General features: G+C 46.9%; 4 protein-coding genes across 9 annotated transcripts in view; 1 reads left to right on the plus strand and 3 right to left on the minus strand.

Moving 5' to 3' along the window:
* The window catches only part of DCTN1 (dynactin subunit 1), a 28836-nt gene extending 25849 nt beyond the window's left edge, over window positions 1–2987 (minus strand). For 2 of the 5 annotated variants that reach the window (XM_036224149.1, XM_016130606.2), the window contains exon 1: window positions 2888–2987. The gene's annotated coding sequence lies outside the window, so the exon portion shown is untranslated. Of the gene's footprint in view, window positions 1–1856; window positions 2253–2887 lie in introns of those variants that run through there. The other 3 variants (XM_016130612.2, XM_016130611.2, XM_016130607.2) reach the window with 2 other exon arrangements.
* Window positions 2988–3940: 953 nt separating this feature from the next.
* On the minus strand, window positions 3941–10212 carry LOC107502881 (retinol dehydrogenase 12). Its single transcript, XM_016130549.2, is given in 8 exon segments — window positions 3941–5696; window positions 5699–5743; window positions 5884–5987; window positions 6499–6699; window positions 9144–9341; window positions 9344–9376; window positions 9549–9612; window positions 9615–10212. Coding segments are annotated over 8 exon segments (903 nt in total). The 5' UTR covers window positions 9729–10212; the 3' UTR covers window positions 3941–5552.
* Window positions 10213–10330: 118 nt separating this feature from the next.
* On the minus strand, window positions 10331–15089 carry CUNH2orf81 (chromosome unknown C2orf81 homolog). The gene is made up of 4 exons (XM_016130614.2): window positions 14956–15089; window positions 12245–12466; window positions 11935–12156; window positions 10331–11771 (listed from the first exon to the last, which is right to left on the minus strand). The coding sequence occupies exons 1-4, from the start codon at window positions 14971–14973 to the stop codon at window positions 10512–10514; spliced, it is 1722 nt and encodes a 573-aa protein (XP_015986100.2). The 5' UTR covers window positions 14974–15089; the 3' UTR covers window positions 10331–10511.
* Window positions 15090–15150: 61 nt separating this feature from the next.
* On the plus strand, window positions 15151–18872 carry WDR54 (WD repeat domain 54). 2 transcript variants are annotated; one of them, XM_016130627.2, is made up of 10 exons: window positions 15151–15246; window positions 15622–15844; window positions 16014–16076; window positions 16455–16521; window positions 16606–16659; window positions 16993–17120; window positions 18002–18102; window positions 18202–18364; window positions 18540–18614; window positions 18691–18872. In XM_016130627.2, exons 2-10 carry the CDS (start codon window positions 15623–15625, stop codon window positions 18820–18822), a joined length of 1005 nt encoding a protein of 334 aa, XP_015986113.1. In that variant the 5' UTR covers window positions 15151–15246; window position 15622; the 3' UTR covers window positions 18823–18872. The 2 variants fall into 2 exon arrangements, with proteins under 2 accessions (XP_015986113.1, XP_015986110.1); XM_016130624.2 differs by having other exon boundaries at window positions 15160–15224.
* Window positions 18873–18911: the final 39 nt, after the last annotated feature.

The following is an 18911-nucleotide window of genomic DNA, read 5'->3' on the forward strand; positions in this document are numbered from 1 at the left end:
ATTCTGACAGCTTTCCCAGAGAGTAGCTCCACCCTTAAAGACCACTGCCATGGGGGAAATTACCAGTCATGCACTCACTGTGTGCTGGAGTCATGCACACACACACCCCAGCAGATGTAGCCCTTTTCTCTCCAGATAGGAGACAAACTAAAAGTGCAGAGACAGCCCCAGCTCCTACGGAATTTAGCAGTGACACTAATTTCAATCTCATATGCTCCTAGGGTAAAAGAACCACAAAAAGACCTCTAGGCTCTAAAGAAAGTATTGATCTTCTGGGAAAACAGCTTTAGTGAGGTTTGAGGATGACAAGGATCCAGTCTCTACTTCAGTGAAGTCCTCTGGGGATATGCAGGAGCTTGGGGAGGTCAAACTGGACACAGAATTCATCCATCGGCCAAGTGCAACTGTTATTAGCCTGAATGCTGAGGATCCAGTTCTCATTTCCCTGGTAGGGGACAGATAACCCAAGTCACCACAGCACCACCCAGTGGCTGGAGACAGGCCAAGCAACCTGGGAATCCTCTACAACGACCCCTCCCAAACCATAACTCCACACGCAGTCACTAGCAATGATAAAGATGGCAGAGTAAAACCTACAGTGGCAGTTGTCAATAGAATTATGATTCTCCCAACTACTCTGACTACTAACAACTTCTTTTTTGTACCTCTATGTCAGGCCCAACTTATCAATTTTTCCTTAGTATTGCTTCTTGCATCCTTCCTTTATCCTCCATTACTACTGTCGTAACTTTGGTCTGCCACTTTATAGCTTTGAGAATTAAAGCAAATCATTTACCTCTTTGGTACCTCATCTATAAAACAGGGTAGCAGCTACTCTGCCTACCTCACAGGATTATTAAGTCAAATGAGACCATGCCTGTGAAAGGTTCTATAATCTGTAAAATGATATACATAAATATAAGGTATTACTATCAGCAATCTAAGTCCTCTATTACTGATATGTGAAGATCTGCCTCCCTTCCCCATTTCCAACCACACTACATGCCAAAGAAAACTATGCACTCTAAAATATTGCTTTGCCCATACTCTCTTGCCCAAAATCTTTCACTAGCATACCATTTCTACTTGAGCCAAACACTCCTGGATCTGATATATGCACTGTCATCTCTGCACTACTGTCAGCTGCTTAGGATGCTTTCCCTAGTCTTGCAAGCCCCACCCATCCTTTAAAGATCAGCTAAAGCCCCATTACACTACACACAGAAATACTACATTTAAAAAGAAAAGGGTTTGAAACAATGTCATATGAGAATGAAGGGCAATTTTGTCTAGAGAAAGCTTGGTAAGAACAGCTGTCATCTAATATTTAATCACCTTTTAAAGAGAGAGTACGCTTTTTTTCTAATTAATTCTAAGAGATACCTTATGACCACCAGAGGGAAGTTGCAGAGGTGTATTTCAGTAACAATATCTTCCATATGGAATTATACCAAGATGAAAGGGGATGCCTTATATGTAGTAAATTTCCCATTATCAGAAATGTTCAAGCCCAAATTGGCCACTGGGCAAGGATATTTTAGATAGAATTCAACTATAGCAAGGGTAACTGTACTACAATCACAGCATTTTAGATATAAAAAGAACCTTGGAGACCTTGTCCAGTCTCTTATTTAATAGGCCTGGACAAGTAAAGTGTAAGGCAGTACAGTTTGTTCTGGAGAGCAGGAAGCAGAACATGGTCTCCAACTTTCAAGCCTTGCTACTCAAAGTGTGTGGTCCATGGATCAGCAGCATCAGCAATACCTGCGAACTTTTTAGAAATGTACAACCAACCAGAATCTGTTTTAAAAAGACCCCCAGGTGTATGCACCATTAAAGTTCGAAAAAGCACTGACCTGTATTGCACCTTCCAAATGCTGAATTACTAATTCTGGAACTGCATTTCCCAAACTGTTTCAGATGTTAAACAGAGGCAGCACCCAAGAAAAATAATATTTCCCGCCCAAATTTGGGAAACGTTATATCATGCTTCCAGTAGGAGATTTGTGGCAAGATCATAAGCATATTGAAGGCTCTGAAATATTTTGTAGCAGAGAAAACTTTAACCACGAAGTTTCTAAACACATTTGAGCACAAAATGCTTTTTAAAAGTTTGGTATCTCTTTTAATATTCCCATGGCTCAGGCTTCGGCAATACACCAGGTAAAGAATGTCAATCTCAACCTCATAGCTTGACTCAGTACTTAAGCACACTGGATTAGTAGGTGGTCAATATAAGCTTGCTGTTCTCACTGGAAAAAAAAAAAATGAAAGCAAGCGTCTAAATCACTGTTTCTTTTAAAACAGCAGAGTTCCTCATCTTTGTGATTTAACTGTGGTTCTGCCTAAAGACTTGAAGGATGCGCAGGATGACTTACGGGTCATCCTACAAGCTAAAGTAGACCCTAGCACTGGGAGACACAGACACACCAAACCCACATCCCGGCCCCCATGCTTGAGTCCTCTACGGGTTTTTTTTTTTTTTTTTTTTGGGGGGGGGGGTTCTTGGCAGAGAGAGTTATTTTTGTTTGACACAAACTTCTCAACCATGTGCCCACAGGAAACCTGTGGCTCGGAATGGTTTCAGGGGTATCTTGGAAGCGCCCAAGAAAACAAGGGAACCCTTACAGTTCAAGAGGAATTCGGAGGCGCAATCACCCTGACCCTGGAAGAACACAGCCAGGCTGAGAACTCAGGTGGGTCGGACCGGCCCAGATCCAGGCGGTCGCCCACCCTCACTGCGGCCCACCCCCACCGTCCCCCGCCCGGCACTCAGGGCTCCATGCTACCCCCAGACCAGCGCCGAGCCCCCAGTCTACCGCCGGGATCCTCGCAAACAAGCGGGGGGCGGCGGAGGAGACGGTTGGCGGGGTCGCCACCTCCGTACCTGTCTGGTCAGGGGGTCCGCGCCCGACTCCAGCCCCACCGACGACCGACGCCCAAGACCTTGCCGGTCCCGCCCCGCCCCGCCCGCGTGAGCTGCCCGATGCGCCGCCCGACCTCTCTAGTCCCACCCCAGACCCTCTTGCCCCGAGACCCAGAGCGGTTCTGGGTCCAGGGAACACACTATTCTTCCCCGAAAACCTGTCCGAGTTAAAAACTGCGCGCTGAGCGCGACCGAGGTGACACCGACCAGGCACTAAGCTGGACACCTGGAGCGAAATGTGCGCGTGCGCACTGTGCCTCGGAAGCCAGTTAGGACCACAGGAGAGAGGCGTGTCGCGGCCAGCGCCCTCTGCCGGAGGATAGTTTTTTATTGCTGAATAACAAATTACTACAGGCTCCGTGGCTTAAAAGCACACATTTATTGTCTCTCAGTTTCTGTGGGTCAGGAGTTCGAACACAGGTTAGCTGGGTCCTCTGGGACATCAGGGTCTTACCAGGCTGAAATCAAGGTGTCTTCAAGGGTTGCAATCTTAACTAGGTTCCAGGTCCTCTTCCAAGCTCACTGGTTGTTGGCAAAATTCACTTCCTTGAAATTGTAGAACTGACGCCTCCACTCTAGAGGCCACATAGCCCTCTTGTAGCCCTCTCCAAAATGTGGCACTTTGGTTTTTTCATGATAAACATAAGAATCTGACTTCTAGGAAGGTCTGACCCTTTCAAAAGCCTCACCTGATTAAGTCCGGCCCACCCAAAATAATCTCCCCTTTGATTAACACAGAATCAGCTGATTACAAACTTTAATTACAATAGCAAAATCCCATTTTCCTGGTACATAACATAATCACAGGAGTTAAAGTCCACCATATTCACTAGCTCTGCTCATACTCAAGGGGAGGAGATGATACAGAATGTATACACAAGAGGGTAGGAATCTTGGGAGCCATTTTAGAATTCTCTCTACCACAAATCCTCATTAAAGAAACTTCTAAAGGAGGTACTTTGTATAGAAGGAAAATAACCCCAAATGGAAAATCTGAGGCACAAGGAAGAGTGAGCAAAGAAAATATTAAACATATGGGTAAATCTACACAAATATCAACTATTTAAAATGACAACACTATATCTGATTCATGAGACTAATAACAATGTAATTAAAATATTTGGTTACAAAAGCATGTAAATTCAAAGGGAGTGCTTAATGTTAAAGAATTCCAAGATCTACGTATAGTTCAAAAGAAGAATAAAGATATTGATTAAAGATACTGTTAAGTTAAATATGCAGATTAAAATTATTAGAAGAACCATTAAAGAACAGAAATAGATTTTATACTTTCAAAACAAGAGAGAGTTTAAAAATGGAAAAACGATCCTGCTGCTTGCTAAGTGTCAGGGCTAGATAGTATTGCTGACCCAGAAGGGAAGGTTCTATGGTTGTGACGCCCAGCTGGAAGAGTGTACAAGAGGCAGATATAAGGATGAAACGGCAGGCACTAACTTGATTGTGCAGAGCGCACTTTTGCTGGGAAGTACAGTTCTATTTGGGGAATGCAGTCTATTGCATGAGGCACGCAGTCTTGCGTGCACTTCTCCTGCTCCCCTTTCTTGTGTTCCCCTTCTGCTCTCCAGAGGACTGCATGGTTCCTCACATAGCAGAATATAAAAGTGGCATTCAGCCACACATGCGTGATACAATAAGCTGAAGTATGTTTACATATTTTCTAAGTCTGGGGTCCTATTCCTAGCCATAGGCCTGGATCACAGCCAGGCCTTGGGCCAGTCAGGCCTGGTGCCCACACTATTCTTAGAATTAAATAAAGTTGTTTGATATATGATCAATATATAAATTTTAAAATAGCATTTATAATAGCATGAGAAGTGAGGTACCTGTAATAACTATAGTAAAATTTGTGCAAAATCTTATTGGATAAAATTATTTCAAATTTCTGTAAAGATAATAAGGTTTAAATAGATATGAGTGTACCTTGTTCATAATTAGGAGAACTCAGTATTATAAAAATGTCAGTCCCCCCAAGTGGATGTAGAGCAAACCCAACAGGATTTGTGTGTGTGTGAAATCCAAAAGTGGTCTAGATGAACAAAAACCCCAGGAAAGCAATGGGCTCTCACTCCCAGAGTTCCCTGCTCTCATTGCCTGACTCATCACCAGGAGCAGCTAGTTTGATAGAAAGGTGGAATAATTATCTGCAGGTTCAGTTGCTGTACCGGCTGTGAGACAGCACTCTGAAATTGGGGTGCTGTCCTACAGGATGTGGTATATGCCTTAATCCAGAGGATACTATGTGGTGCTGCCTCCCCAAACCCAGGACACATAGATCTAGGAATGAAGAAGTATAAGTGGGAGTTTGCCCTCTCAGTGGTACCCTAATACCCACTGGAAGGAGTTTCATTCCCTGTCACCACAATCTGGGACTAGGTAGGTTTGGAAGTCCTAGTACATAAAGGATGAATAATTCCACCAGAGAATTGGCAATAAAGTAGATGCTGTCACTGTCTCCTGGCTAATCTGAGCTCTCATACAACTGAGGCAACAGGAAGAGAAAGTGGACAAGGTGATTGATCCTTGAAACTGGCCAAAAAGAAAGTATAACCAGAGTAAGGGCTGAGAGTCAGGGGATGTGTCAAGTTAGGGGAGGGGTCACAGAGAATTAGTCCATCTTGTCTAGGTTTGTTAGTCGGACTGAGGCATTCTAGAAGTGTTGGGCCATGTGAGGATCCTGAGCAGCTTGAGGGGGAAGAGTTATCATACAGGAACTGTTAAAATATTTTCCAGAAATGCCATCCAGCTTTTTTTTGCCAAGCTCAGGTAGAAGACTGGAACTGCACCTTGTTTAGAATCCTATGGAGACAAGGAGCATGGGGAGAGGGAGGGTGGCAAAATGGGACATCAGGCCAGGCAGGCTTCAGCCTGTTGGGGACATATGAGAAGCAGGGCCCTGTCCCATCCTCTTCAGGCTGAGTCAGCTTCTCCCTACCTACCTTAATGAAGAAACTGGTGAGCCTGAAGAGGAAGTAGAATAGCCAAGAAAATTGCTTCATGATCTCTGTGTATTCAACACCTGGGTCCACAGAGTTAGTTCATAGTCACACCTGAGAGGGTGAGGCAGCTGCATAGCACAAAGTGAAAGGAGGATGCTGAGAAGAAAAGATTAAGGGTGGTTCTGCAGTGTGCAATGAGGGAGGGATCCCACCAGGTCTGTTAGGTAGAGGTGACCAAAGACATGGGAGTGGTACCAGGGACATCGGTGCTCTACAACTTCCATGAAAGGTACTACCCAAGCCATGAAGAGGACATAAGTATTTGAAAGTGTTGAGTGAACTCTAGGAGGAACATGATGCATGGTGTTGGTATTGGAAAATACTGGGAGGAGAGGGATACTACAAGTGATAAGAGTGGTAAAAGGTTGAAATGGAGATGTAAAGATGGGGTTGAAAGAAATACAGGGTACACAGATGGTAAATGGAGAAGATTTACAGCTGGCTTGGGGGATATTGGTGATATTGACTTAGGGGATTTTGGGGATATTGGTCAGGGCATATTGAGAGAAATCGTGAAGGGTCGGGAGTGGAGGAGTAGGGGGTGTCAGAGGCAGTTACCTGTCCCTTGAAGTCTCTGGGCAAGCTCCCCAGTGAATGAAGTCAAAAGCAATTTGCTGTAATCATGGTTCTGGTTGAAGCCCAAAGGCCTGCCAGCCCCCATCAGATGTTCCTCATCAATAAACCCACATATTTGCTGAAAGGAAGACATATTCACCACCCAGGCTGACCTTGCCCATTGCAGGACCCCTGGGAAGAGAGAGGATCACACTCCTTCAATACAACTCCTGGGGTAAACTCTCATGTCCACTGGCCACCCTGCTTCTCCAGGAGACTCCAGGAGGCAGAGTCCATCCAGGGCTTTCAGGAGAGGGTCAGTGGGTCCCCACCTAGGCACCTGGGCTAGGTGCAGGAAAACTTAACATGAACTGAGACCTCATTTTCATTAGCTATGTTCCTAACACTCTCCCTCCTCTTTTATTTTAGTATTTGGAGTTTTGTCTTGCCTTCCTTCCACTTGCCAGCTGGCGCTAACTTAATTGATCCTTGTTTACATTTTACCTCAATGACAACAAGGAGCAAGAAAGGAGAGGCTACAAACACTGAGAGTTATCTTTCACATATTCATACATTCATTCACTTATTCATTCCACAAATGTTCATTAGACCCTGGATTGTGGCAGACACCAAGATAAGTGCTGAGAACATAGGGTGCTAGGTTTGGGGGAAAAGAAACATGTGCAGAGATACTTGGGAAGGTTAGGATTTTTTTTTAAATCTACCAAAGGAACAACAACAAAAAAGTCTGGATTACATAAATTATGAAAAATAGTAGTTCTCACATATGAATTTACAGTATTGTTTTCAAAATGCTAAAACTATTTCGAACCCTACACTGAAATTAAGAATCACGAATGAAAATTTGAACAGGTAGTATTTAGCAAAAATTTACTAGAGAGAAAATTATTCTTAAAGAGGACAATAGACCCCAAACTAGCAGATGTAGTGACATAAAGACCAAAGGAGCTCACAGCCTAGTTGGAGACTGATCCTTAACAGAGCAATGTCAGGGGACAGAGATGTGTACAAGGAGCTAAAGGGAGCCCTGTAAATTGGGAGTGGCTGGGAGATGGAGGTGTCAGGGCAGGAGCCACAGCACAGGTGATATCTGTGCTGAGTCTTGGCAGGTTAACTAAAGTTAGCTAGTCTCAGAGGGTGAGAAGGGATATTCCACATAGAAAGAATCGCATGTGCAAAAGCACAGCCAGGGGGCGGGAATAGAGCATAGTCCAAGAGCTACAGATTGGCTGGAGATAAGGGTGTGGGTTAAGAAAGGGCAAAAGGTGAGATTCTCAGACTGCAGAGGGTCTTGTAGGTGAAGAGAAGGGGCCTAGAGTTTATCCTGTAAAGGATAGAGTACCTTCAAAGGATTTTAAGCAAGAAAGAGATATGGCAAAAGGTGATTTCTAGAAGTGGCAGAAGGGAGAATAGATTAGATATGGGGAGACAGGCAAGGAACAGTTAAGAAACTATTACTACGAACACAATTTAGGTTGCTATCTAAATTGGTGTATCCCAGGCTGGAGCAATTTTTGCTCAAATAAATGCTTTATATATATAAACACTATTACTAAGCAAGGTGCAGACACATGTTACAATTTTGGAGAAGAGGAAAAAAAACATATTTGCAAATGCATGGAGTTTTGCCCTGCTCTTTGTTCACTTTCCACTTGGGGTTAATGTAATTAACTGACCATTAAAAGGTACATGATACCCTGACAACCTTAGTTACCTCCCAGAAGGAGACTGGACAGCTGATTTTCAAGGAGAGGAGACATTTTTTTAACTGCATACCCTTTTGTACACTTTCAATTTTGTATTTTGGATGCGTATTACCTGATGAAAAAAAATGATTTTCTCTTAAAGAGACTATTACGCAAACTAGGAAAAAAATGTTAGGGAAAATTTGCCTGTCACCCACTTTCCCCCTCCTTCCCCAAGAAGAACTCAAATTTCCTTAATCAGAAAAATAAAAAAATCGGAAAGTAAAAGACTTGGACCCAAGGCAGTGGTGGTTTTGTCTACCTCCCTAGTAGTTCCTGAGCTCTCTGAGAACAGGAAGTCAGTCTTCTTGGCATTTATATCCCTAGTGACCTAGTGACACCCTCAAGAAGCTTGTGTTGAGATGATTGACTGCTGGTTTGGCTGGAACTCGGAGCTGGGAGAAGGAGAGGTAGGATCTTATGTCCTCTTGCTGATTGTATCTTGGGCTACCTGGTTCCATTACTAGCATCCTAATCCTGACTTGTGACTGGTGGTTCCCCTGCTGCGTGCAACAAAAGCACACTGGGTCATTGCTTAGCAAGCAGTTGAATCCCAAGGGGAAGGGAATGACCATGGGAGACAGTAAACAAGGGAGGAGATGAGAACACAGGGAGTGGGTGATGGAGGGACTACCCTGAGGGAGACAAAGTCTGGGGGATATATTGGGGTTCAGTAGAAATGCCACAAGAGCATGTATGGGCAAAGATGGGACAAAGAAGTTTGAAGCCATAACTTAAAGCAAGTTCTTTAGGGTTGTGTGAATTCGAGTGTTTCAGCAGAATGTGCAGGTTAGGCTTCAGGGATGCTTGTTTTAGAGTCCCTGAGCTAGAAAGGAAGCTCCTGAAATGGGTTTGGGGGAAGCAAGTCAAGGCACATACCACAGACCGCAGCATTGTTAACTAGCAGACATATTTCAGGATACTCCTATAGGAGCCGCCAGGCAAAGGTCCAGATGGAGGCCATAGAGCTCAGGTCCACCTTGCCAAGCAGAAGGCTTTTTGAGGCTGCTTGGATCTCAGCCAGGGCTTGCTGTCTACACTCAAGCCTATGGCAAGCAAGGATCACATGGCCCGCAAGCGGGTCAGCTCCTAGGACAAAGCCTTCCCAATGCCTGTGGGAAGACAGCTTCAGAGGCTCATCTGGGAAGTGACTAGAGGGCAGAGGAGCAAGGAGAGGGACAAGAGTGCTGACAGTGGGTGTTGCCCCTCCCCCCTGCTCCCCTTGTTAAAGCTATTGAGGGGCTGAGGTCTCTAGTGAGGTGACAAGATGGTATGAGCACTCACCACTTTTGGCCTCAGTCACCACTGCCATCTTCCCAGTCAGATCTGTGAAGCAGTGCTGGAGGTCCCCCAAAGATGAGACTTATGCCATAGCCACCACATACTTAGTCTAAGCAAGAGGAGCAGAGTGAGGACAGAGCCAGGGCCCCAGCCCAGGGTGCTGAGTAGAGACCACAGCAACATAGCAGAGACTTCTGGCCTGCTACCTGGAGGACTGCAGTGGGAGGAGGGTGGGAAAAGGCTAGTCAAAGCTGAGTGGGGACTATTAATGAGGCTAGTGTGGAGCCTACGACACAAAATTTAAGGAGGCACTCACACATTTAAGCAACCCATTTGAACCTGAGAATGACTTCCTCCTTAAATTGTGTAGCCATCATTGCCTCACTCCAAATCCAAAGTCAACAGAAGCTCAAGGCTTTGTCTCCAACTGACAGAGCTCCAGGGATTAGTGAAGTAAGAAATCATATTCTTCATGTTTTGAATAATTCTGTGCCTAAGCAGGGCTATTCCCTTCCTCCCCCCAAATGAAAGGAGACTGTAAGTTCTAACTGAGGTAGACCCCACTTGCAGCCCTTATGTCTGCTCCTTTGTGGGGAGAGGGATGATTCTCCAAAATGACTCTGCTGGGGAGTAGCCTTGGCCCTGAAGTAGCAGGGTCTCCTAAAGGTGGAAATGTGTTTATTCCCTGGAGCCAGCATTCTATCTTCTTCTAGGCCTATAACTGTTCCTCTCCAGATCAGTGAAAGTGCACTTGGAAGAAACTAAAAAAAGTATCAGGCCAATTCTTAAGGCAACTTAGATGTTTATTTCTAGCAGATATAAGGTAGGTGGGATTCTCACTGGCTGAGGTTCGAGGATCATAATGGGGTAAGAGCTTGGAGAAGAGTGACCACAGTTTGGGGGTTGAATTCTTCATTAGCTGTGTCACAGTCACCTGGGCTTCTGAGCACCTGTCTGGATAAGGCACTACTCAGTGGGAGGAGAGGTACCACCTTCATTGTCCTGCTGCTGGGGTGTGTTAGAGCTGAGCAGCATCTGCGTGGGAGAGTTCCACATGCTCACACCAGGAGCAAGTTTCATGGCTTCGGACTGCAACATGGGCTTCCACACCACCTGGGACGTGGCTTCCAGGATTTGGGACTCAGGACTCTGACTCCTATAAGGATCCTCACCCCTCTGGTCCTCGGGGTCCCCAGAGTCCAGGACCTGCTGAGGAACCTGGATGCGACCAGCCCACAGATCTTCCAGCAACTCGGCCTCCCCCTCCCAGCCACTGGGCCACTTTGCACCCGGCCACATCTGGGGGCTGGGGTTGCGGGCTACGTCGGGTTGCCTATAGAGAAAACGGATCTCCGGGCAGGGCAACGGCAGCTTTGGTCGGAAGCCTGGCAATGGTAGGCGTGAGCTTAAAGTGGGGTGTTGGAGGCGGAGACCCAAGGCATGAAAAGGAACGCCAGGAGGTAGAGGGACGAAAGGTGCTGGGGAGACCTGGACACAGGGGCCAGTGGCTGGGCGTCTGGCTGGAGCCCCAGTCTTCATACCCTGTGGGCGCCCGCGGTAGGTTTCCAGGAGGTGCGACTCAGAGTCTGGATCCACAATCTCAGCCAGTGGGCACACCCAGTGGCACGGCAGCTGCGCTGGGTCCAGACGCGCCATGGCCATCTTGTGGCCCGCCGTGTAGGAAAGGGCACTCAAATGCGAGTCTGAGCCCCCGGTCTGCTGTGGCTGGAAGAATCCTGAGGGGCTTAGTATGGTGGGGCTGCCCTCAGAGGAGCTGGCCAACAATTCGCCTGATGCCATGCAGGGCACCTGCTCCTTCTTGAGCTCCAGCAGGTCCCCAGCCACCTGCGGCTGCCCCATGCAAGAGTAGAGGTCCTTGATTGAGAACTGGGAGCTGAGGGCCTGTGCCTTCTCAGCAGATTCCTGGGGGCTGGCTACCAAGGACAGCTCCAGAGAAGGGTGGGGACTGCCAGTGGTAGCCATCTCCACTGGTGACGGTTGGAGGCTCACGTTCAAGGACTCGGGCGAGGACAGGCGGCCTCCTCCCTGGCCTTCCAGTTCATCTGAAGGACATCTGGGCCATGCTTCCTGAAACAGCTCGGGGGTGGGTTGGGAACCAGGGGTGTCTCTCAGCTCGGGAGAATGCTCCCGAGATTCCATCTGCTCCTCAAAGTCTCTATCCATCTGCGATCTTCCTAAAGAAATTTGGTCCACGCTCCCTTGGTCCTGGGGAAATATACCAGGGGTGGAGATCGGAGGTGAGTAGTGAGACATCGGAAAGGGGAGAGAGGAACTAAAGGAAGAGGAGTCCAGAGAGGCCCTGAGGAGAATGAAGAAGACTCCGTGGAGGTAGGAGTGAAGGTCAGAGGGAGCCGGGTGCTGGGCTTACTTCTCTTTGGAAGGTCTCCTCCAGCCCCACTGAGGCGGGTGCATGCAGCACGGGCACAGATCCCTGAGCCCAGGCATCTGTTGCACATGCTGAGGGCTCCTCGTCCTCGCCCCATGTGGGGTCCTCAGCCACTGAAGATTCTCCTTCATCCCGGACCAGGAAGCGCCACTCAGTAATCTGCAGCATGGCCTCCCGAGCCTGGCTGATGGTGAATGGAATGCACTGTGAGGAGGAGAGAGAGGGGTCTCAGCTGGGCAGGGAGTGAGGGGGAATGGGGAGATGGGTCTGGAGGACCCAGATCCAGGCTCACCTGTTGGGTTAGGTAGACCTTGAAGGCAGAGTCCATGACTCGGGACAGCAGATCTGCCAAGATGTCCCCCACCACGTCCTCGCCCTCCTCCACAGCCATGAGCGCCATCCATTCAGCCTCAGTGAGCCGCCCAGGAACGATGTCCACCTGCGGCACAGGCACTGTAGGTGGCCGTGCCTTTTCTGCTTTGGATCGGGTCACCCCGCGGTCTCGGGCCTGCCTCTGTGGGAAAGGAACAGGATAATGAAGACAAGAAACCAACAAGTGGAACAGAGCGGCTGCTATAGGCTAGAAAGAAGCTTCTTCACATTTTCTAGTAAGAAAGAAAAACCTTTTGAAAGGGTCAATTTACTAATAGCCTGCTGTGTGACAGATACATTTTAGGTGTTTGACCTAATTTAGTTTCATAATAACTCACTAAGCCCATTTCACAGACAAAGAAACTGAAACTTGACACAGGTTAACCAGCACTTGTTTTGGATACAAAATAAACCCAGGCTTTATATAGCTCCAACTCCACAGTCCTTGCTATTCGCACTAAGTCAAAGTGTTCAAAGTTTTTGAGAGGTTAGAGAACTTGAGAAAGACAGTCAATACATGGTGTTGGAATTATTAATACTGTTTAGAGTCTCCTCCCCTCCTCCAAATCAACTCATATCCTCATTTCATAATATACATCTAAATAAATTCCAGATGCAGTATAGGACAAACACATATACACACATACATACAAATATAAACAAAAATAAGATGCAGGAAAAATAGGTTAAATTGTCATATATTCTCTGGGTGAGAAAGAACTGCTTAAGCATAAAAGTAATGTAAGAATAATTTAAAAATAGGTACTTATTTTTAAAAACATTCAAATTACAAGCTTATATTGGTAGTTCCCATGTACTAGCACTTAAAGTATAATAGTCACATATGTGGACTCAGTTCCTACATTTTTTTTAGACTATATACTCTTTTTATCCCCATTTCACAGAATTTTCCCCAGGATAACACAACAAGGAAGTAGTAGAATCATAATTCAAATGCCAGTCTGGTTCCCATGCCTGACTTTATACTGCTTCCCGAACAAAAAAACATTTGTAGCAAATATAAAAAATAAATATCCCCCAATATATTAAAAACGCACATAAGATAAGAAAAATCTTACACCTAAAACTATTCTACTATGTAATGTCAACTATAATCAAAAAAGAAAAAATTAAAAAAATAAAAACTTTTAAAAAAGAAAAATCATAAGACCCCAAGGAAAATAAGCAAAAGACATAACATTTCACAAAAGTGGAACTGTAGATGAGTAATAAACATTTGAAGACATGTCTAACCTTCAAAAATAGCAATTCAAGTTTTACAAATGCATTCAAAGGCATATTCTAAAATGAAAATAAAAATATATTCTCCAACATATTCCCTGTGGTGTGATTTATAATAGCAGAATATTAAAGCATGTCTAACAAAAAGAGAATAGATGGCTAATTGTGCACTATCTCCATGACAGAATATTATGCAATGATTAAATGTAATCTTTAGGAGGAATTTGCAATAGCATAAGAAAATATTTATGATCTAATGTTAAGTGAAAGAAAAAGGATAAAAAATTATATGCCAAGTATGAACTCAGGTATTATAAACCAGTATTTATTGAAGAAAAGAAAAACAAAATTGTAACAATGGGCACATTTCTTTCCTATGTTCTTCTCTATTTTGTAAGTTCTATACAATTAGTTTGTATCCTTTTATAATCAAGAAAAATCCACTTAGAAAAAGACTATTGCCAAAAATTCATTCAGGACACAGGAATTTACTAGCAGATTCTTGGGAGCCTCTTCACGACCCACACAACAGTCTCGTTGAACTTGGTTCCTTCCAAAATTGACCTCCAAATGTACTCTTCTCAAACCTTTGCCTCCTCATTCCCAGCCTTACTGACTCACGCTTGATGTTCCCTAAAATTCTTTCTCTCCCTTATCTGGTGTTTTCTAAATATCGCACAGAACTCTGTTAAGCCTCATTTCCCACATTTGTTAATGAGAATGGTCTCGGTGGCAAGCCTAGGGAATGGCCCCGTCCCAGCTTGGCCAGAGAGGACAGGTAAAGCTGGGAGAGAGGTCCTGTTCCTTAGACTTCACTTCCCCATCCTCTCCTGTGACACCTGTGATAGTGCCCATGCCTACGTGTGGCCTAAACAGAGTGCCAGACATATTGTTAAACAAAGGCTCTTCAAATGTTTTATTTATTTATTTATTTTTTACTTTAAACTTTCTTGGTTTAAAAAAAAGTTAACTTTCAAGTTCATCCTCAGAGTTGTTATTTAATCCATTTCTTCCTCCTGTAACTCTTGAAATGGAAAACATTTTTAGCAACACCTCTCCCCAAGCCTGACCAATTCTCGTTTATTCATTTAAATGGACACCTCAACGTAAGAGATTTATTACATGCATTATCTGTTTCCAAAGTCACTTCTTATTCTCAGGCTCTTCACTACCCATGTGAACCCTTCCCTCAGCCTCCGAGTGCCACAAAGTGTGTGAGTGGGAGTGGTGCAGGTGTAAATTTTCTCTCCAAGTCCCGGAGTGGATTCCTTGGCCATCTTGAATGCCTGTGTGGAGGGCCGGCGCCAGGTGTCGCGGAACTGTCCGACGGTTCCCGACACCGACCTTCAGGGCCCACTCTAGCGTACTGCCAGCTAAGGTGAAACTCACCGAGCTTTCATGCGCCATCACCTCCGCTGTTGTTCCAACCTCTGGATTTCAGCGCTTCCGCGTCCAGCTCCTGCCACTGCCTAACGGTCGCCCCAGCAACCACGCCTTGCGCAGTGTCGCTGCTCCCCCCAACCTGCGCTCACAGTTGCCCTAGCAACCGCGCCGCGCACTGCACGTTCGGGTTATTCGCCCCGCCCAACGGTCATGCGTACGTGCGTCGTCTCTATGGTGGCGGCGGATTCGGAGGGACCGAACGATCGTGGAGTCAGGCAAGCCGACCTGGGGCTTCTGGTATGACCTCTGCCCTCGGCCGGGGGCTTCGGGAAGCCGAACTGAGGGAGGAAGGGCATGAGAGCCACCCTGCCTCAAACTTCCTTGGCTCGGGCACTTGGGGACATCGCTCTTGGCACCGACTCATCACCATTCCTCCTCTAGGATTCCCCCGTCGCCCCATGACTCAGCCCTGGGGCTCCGCTCTCCTGTCCGTGAGATCGTCCCCATGCCAGACCCCCCGTCATCGTCCTTGAGGCCCCCAGTTACATGATGACCCAGTCTCAAGGGTTTTCTCCAGTGCCTCATAACAGCACCTGCCAACCTCCCCGCAGAAATCACCGCTGTCACCTGTTTACCTCTGCGCTTTTGGTGATTCGGGAGTCTCTCCCTTAGGATGTTCCGCCGGGAGCGCTCCATTCCTCTTCGAGGCTCGGCTGCCGCCCTGTGCAACAACCTCAGTGTGCTGCAGCTGCCCCTCCGCAACCTCACACATTTTGGGGTAGTCCATGGACCCAGCGCTCATCTTCTGAGCGCTGCTCCTGAGGGTGTGCCCTTGGCCCAGCGCCAGCTCCACGCTAAGGAGGGAGCTGGAGTGAGCCCCCCACTTATCACCCAGGTGAGGAATGGAGTTGGGAGTGGTGTTCCTGAACCCAGTCCTAACCCCTGTCCTTCCTTTCCAAACCTCAAAAAATAGGCTTTTCCTAATCCTCTGAATTTCCACTCTTCTGAGTCCTCATATCCCCTGCTTTGACCATTTTTCCGTACTCTGATTCACCTTCCTCCAGGTCCACTGGTGTGTCCTCCCCTTCCGAGTACTGCTGGTACTTACTTCACATAGAGGAATACAGGTAAGAAGAGGACCTTTCTGCCCACCCCAACTAATCTTCTCAACTCCTTTCCAAGGCCCCAAGACTCTTCCTCACTTGCCTCTAAGCACTCCGAAATTTTAACCATGCTTAGCCCAATCTTCATTATTTCTCATCTTCATTCCTTTCATCTTTTCTAATTTACAAATGCCATCTCCAATATATGCCTTTTTGCCAGGTGAATGACCTTGGGCAATTTAGTTAACTTCTTAGAGCCTCCATGTCCTCCTCTATAAAATGGAAAAAAGTAGGGTTTATCTACCAGTTATTTTGAGGATTAAATGGGCTAAGGCTAACATGAGTATGTGATGTACTCAGCACAGAACACAGCAAAAGTTAGCTTTTGCCCTTATCTTCCAGATGTATGAGTCTGATGGGTCTGTCATGGTCTATTGGCATGCACTCGACTCTGGAGATGCCTCTCCAGGTACCTGAGTAGGGTGGGGGCAGGGAGTACTTTCTGGCACTGGAGGAAGCTCTATGTCTAATAGTTTTCCCCTTTCATACTCAGTACAAGCTGTGTTTGCCCGAGGAATTGCTTCCAGTGGCCACTTCATCTGTGTGGGTGAGGGGACCACGAGCATGGCATTGGGAGGGGGGTGCTCGGGAATAGGGGCATGGGCTTTGGCCAGGAGGATGCTGAAGGTCTGAGGAAATTGTGGAGGGTTAGAGGGAAGGGTGGAAGTGACAGAGGGTCTGAGAGACTCCAAAAAGTCATGGAGGGGTTCGAGGGGCAGGGTGGACTAGAATAAGGGTATTTATGGAGGGGTAGGGCTGTTGAAGCAGTGCGAGCTGTGTTTGTTACTAAGGTTCCTGGGATGAAAAGGGTGCTAAGTGTATAGAGTCCTGAGTGTAGTGGCTGGAGACTTAGGAGGACCAGGACACACTGCTTCTGCAGGGACGTGGTCAGGCCGGGTACTGGTATTTGACATCCCAGCCAAAGGGCCCAACATTGTATTGAGTGAAGAGCTGGCTGCACACCCGACATCAGTCACCGACATTGCCAGTGAGCCTGCCCAAGGACAGGTGAGTGGATTTTCCCTTCCAATTCCAGTGAACCTGAGAGCCGTCCCCACCTTGGGAGGCAGGAGACCTGGATTCAATTCTTGGCTTTGCCACTAAGCAGCTGGATGACTTTGGGAAAATTACTGCACTTCCCTAGACTTCAGTAACCTCAGATCCAGTGATGAAGCCAGAGATACTTTACATTTATATGGCATTTAATAGTTCAGTAACATTTTTCAATACTGGTGTGAATCGAGGAGTTGGGACAGATGGTTTCTAAGATGCCTTCCAGCTCTGCCATGTGCAGTTTTCTTCTCTGGACTTGGGCAAGTCCTACCTATTCAGGCCCATCTCCACTGCTACCCTTTCTAGAAAGTCCTCCCTCTATTCAAGCTCCCACTGATCTCCCTTAGCTGAACCCTGAATTGGTACTGCCCTCAAAGATAACTCTTGTGTCCCTAATTGGATTACAAACCTCTGTAGAACAGGGTTTGTATCTTCTAATTCATATCCTCTACTGAACCTGGCCTAGAGCTGGGCCCATGGGCTATGCTGGCTGCCTGGGGCTGGGGGTCAATGACTGACTCTTGTCATAACTGGCTGGCTCACTAGAAGACCTCCAGAGGTCAAAACACTATGGCTACAGTTTCATCATTGATCCACTGAATACAATTATATGCCCCCTCCTAACATATGGTGTGGGTCGGGGAAGGAAGGGTGGTGAGACTCTATGAGGAATGCAAGAAAAGCATTTTATGCTTCCTGAGGGAACACTGGGTCTAGACTGTGAGGGCGCCACATCTTTCCTTTCCCTGGAGAGGCAAAGATGCAGATACTGCCTCCCTTGTATAGAGGACCCAGCAGGGGAGAAAAGACAAGACTGATCCTGCCTTTCCCCTCAGGACTGTGTGGCTGACATGGTAACGGCAGATGACTCAGGCTTGCTATGTATCTGGCGGTCAGGTCCTGAATTCAAATTATCGACCCAAATTCCAGGATTCGGGTAGGTGAGGGAGAAAGGGCTGAGGACTTCCTGAGGCAGCTTCAGGGTGGGGAGTGGGCTTGGGTCTGGGGAAATTAAAGTGAGTTGTTGCCCTTGCAGGGTCCCATGCACCTCCGTGCAGCTGTGGCAGGGGACCATAGCAGCAGGCTATGGGAATGGGCAAGTACGTCTGTATGAGGCCAGTACAGGAACTCTACACATCCAGATCAACGCCCACGCCCGGGCCATCTGTGCCCTGGACCTGGCTCCTGATGTGGGCAAGGTCAGTCCTACATCCTCTCATTCCCAGTGTTGGGATGCTGAGAGGAACTCCACAAGCTTGTTTTTGCTACTTGATGTAGCCCCGGCCCCAGGCACCTAGACCAGTCCCTCCTGCCTATACCAGTCCCCTGTCAGCATGTTCCAATTCCCACTTGTCCTTTTTGCTTTTTTTATAGCTACTAACTGCGGCCGAGGACACCTTTGTACATATCTGGAAGCTGAGCAGAAGCTCAGAGAGTGGCTACATTGAGGTGTGTGTGGCTAGAGGAGTGAAATGGGGGGCCCAAGCATGGAAAGCAGACTCTGAGCAGTCCTCTTCTCCCCCAGGTGGAACACTGTCATGGTGAGTGTGTGCCCGACATCCAGGTGTGTGGTGCTCGATTCTGTGATCCCTCAGGCAACTCTTTTGCTGTGACTGGCTACGACCTCGCTGAGATCCTGAGATTCAGCAGCATGTGAGAACAGAATATCCCTCTTTCCCTGTTTTTATAAAGTACCTCCTCTACCCAGCCCTTGTCTGATTACTCAGTATCACAGTCATCCTCACA

The sequence above is a fragment of the Rousettus aegyptiacus genome, unplaced genomic scaffold, assembly GCF_014176215.1.
Source record: "Rousettus aegyptiacus isolate mRouAeg1 unplaced genomic scaffold, mRouAeg1.p scaffold_m13_p_7, whole genome shotgun sequence".
In the NCBI taxonomy this organism is placed as follows: Eukaryota; Metazoa; Chordata; class Mammalia; order Chiroptera; family Pteropodidae; genus Rousettus; species Rousettus aegyptiacus.

Coding starts and splice junctions, on each gene's coding strand:
- CUNH2orf81 (XM_016130614.2), bottom strand. Junction 12,157..12,244: donor AGGTCTACCTAACCCAACAG/GTGAGCCTGGAT, acceptor TCCTCCTCACAG/TGCATTCCATTCACCATCAG. Junction 11,772..11,934: donor AGGAGACCTTCCAAAGAGAA/GTAAGCCCAGCA, acceptor ATATTTCCCCAG/GACCAAGGGAGCGTGGACCA.
- WDR54 (XM_016130624.2), top strand. CDS start 15,160: ATGCGTACGTGCGTCGTCTCTATGGTGGCGGCGGATTCGGAGGGACCG. Junction 15,845..16,013: donor GCCCCCCACTTATCACCCAG/GTGAGGAATGGA, acceptor ACCTTCCTCCAG/GTCCACTGGTGTGTCCTCCC. Junction 17,121..18,001: donor GTGAGCCTGCCCAAGGACAG/GTGAGTGGATTT, acceptor CTTTCCCCTCAG/GACTGTGTGGCTGACATGGT.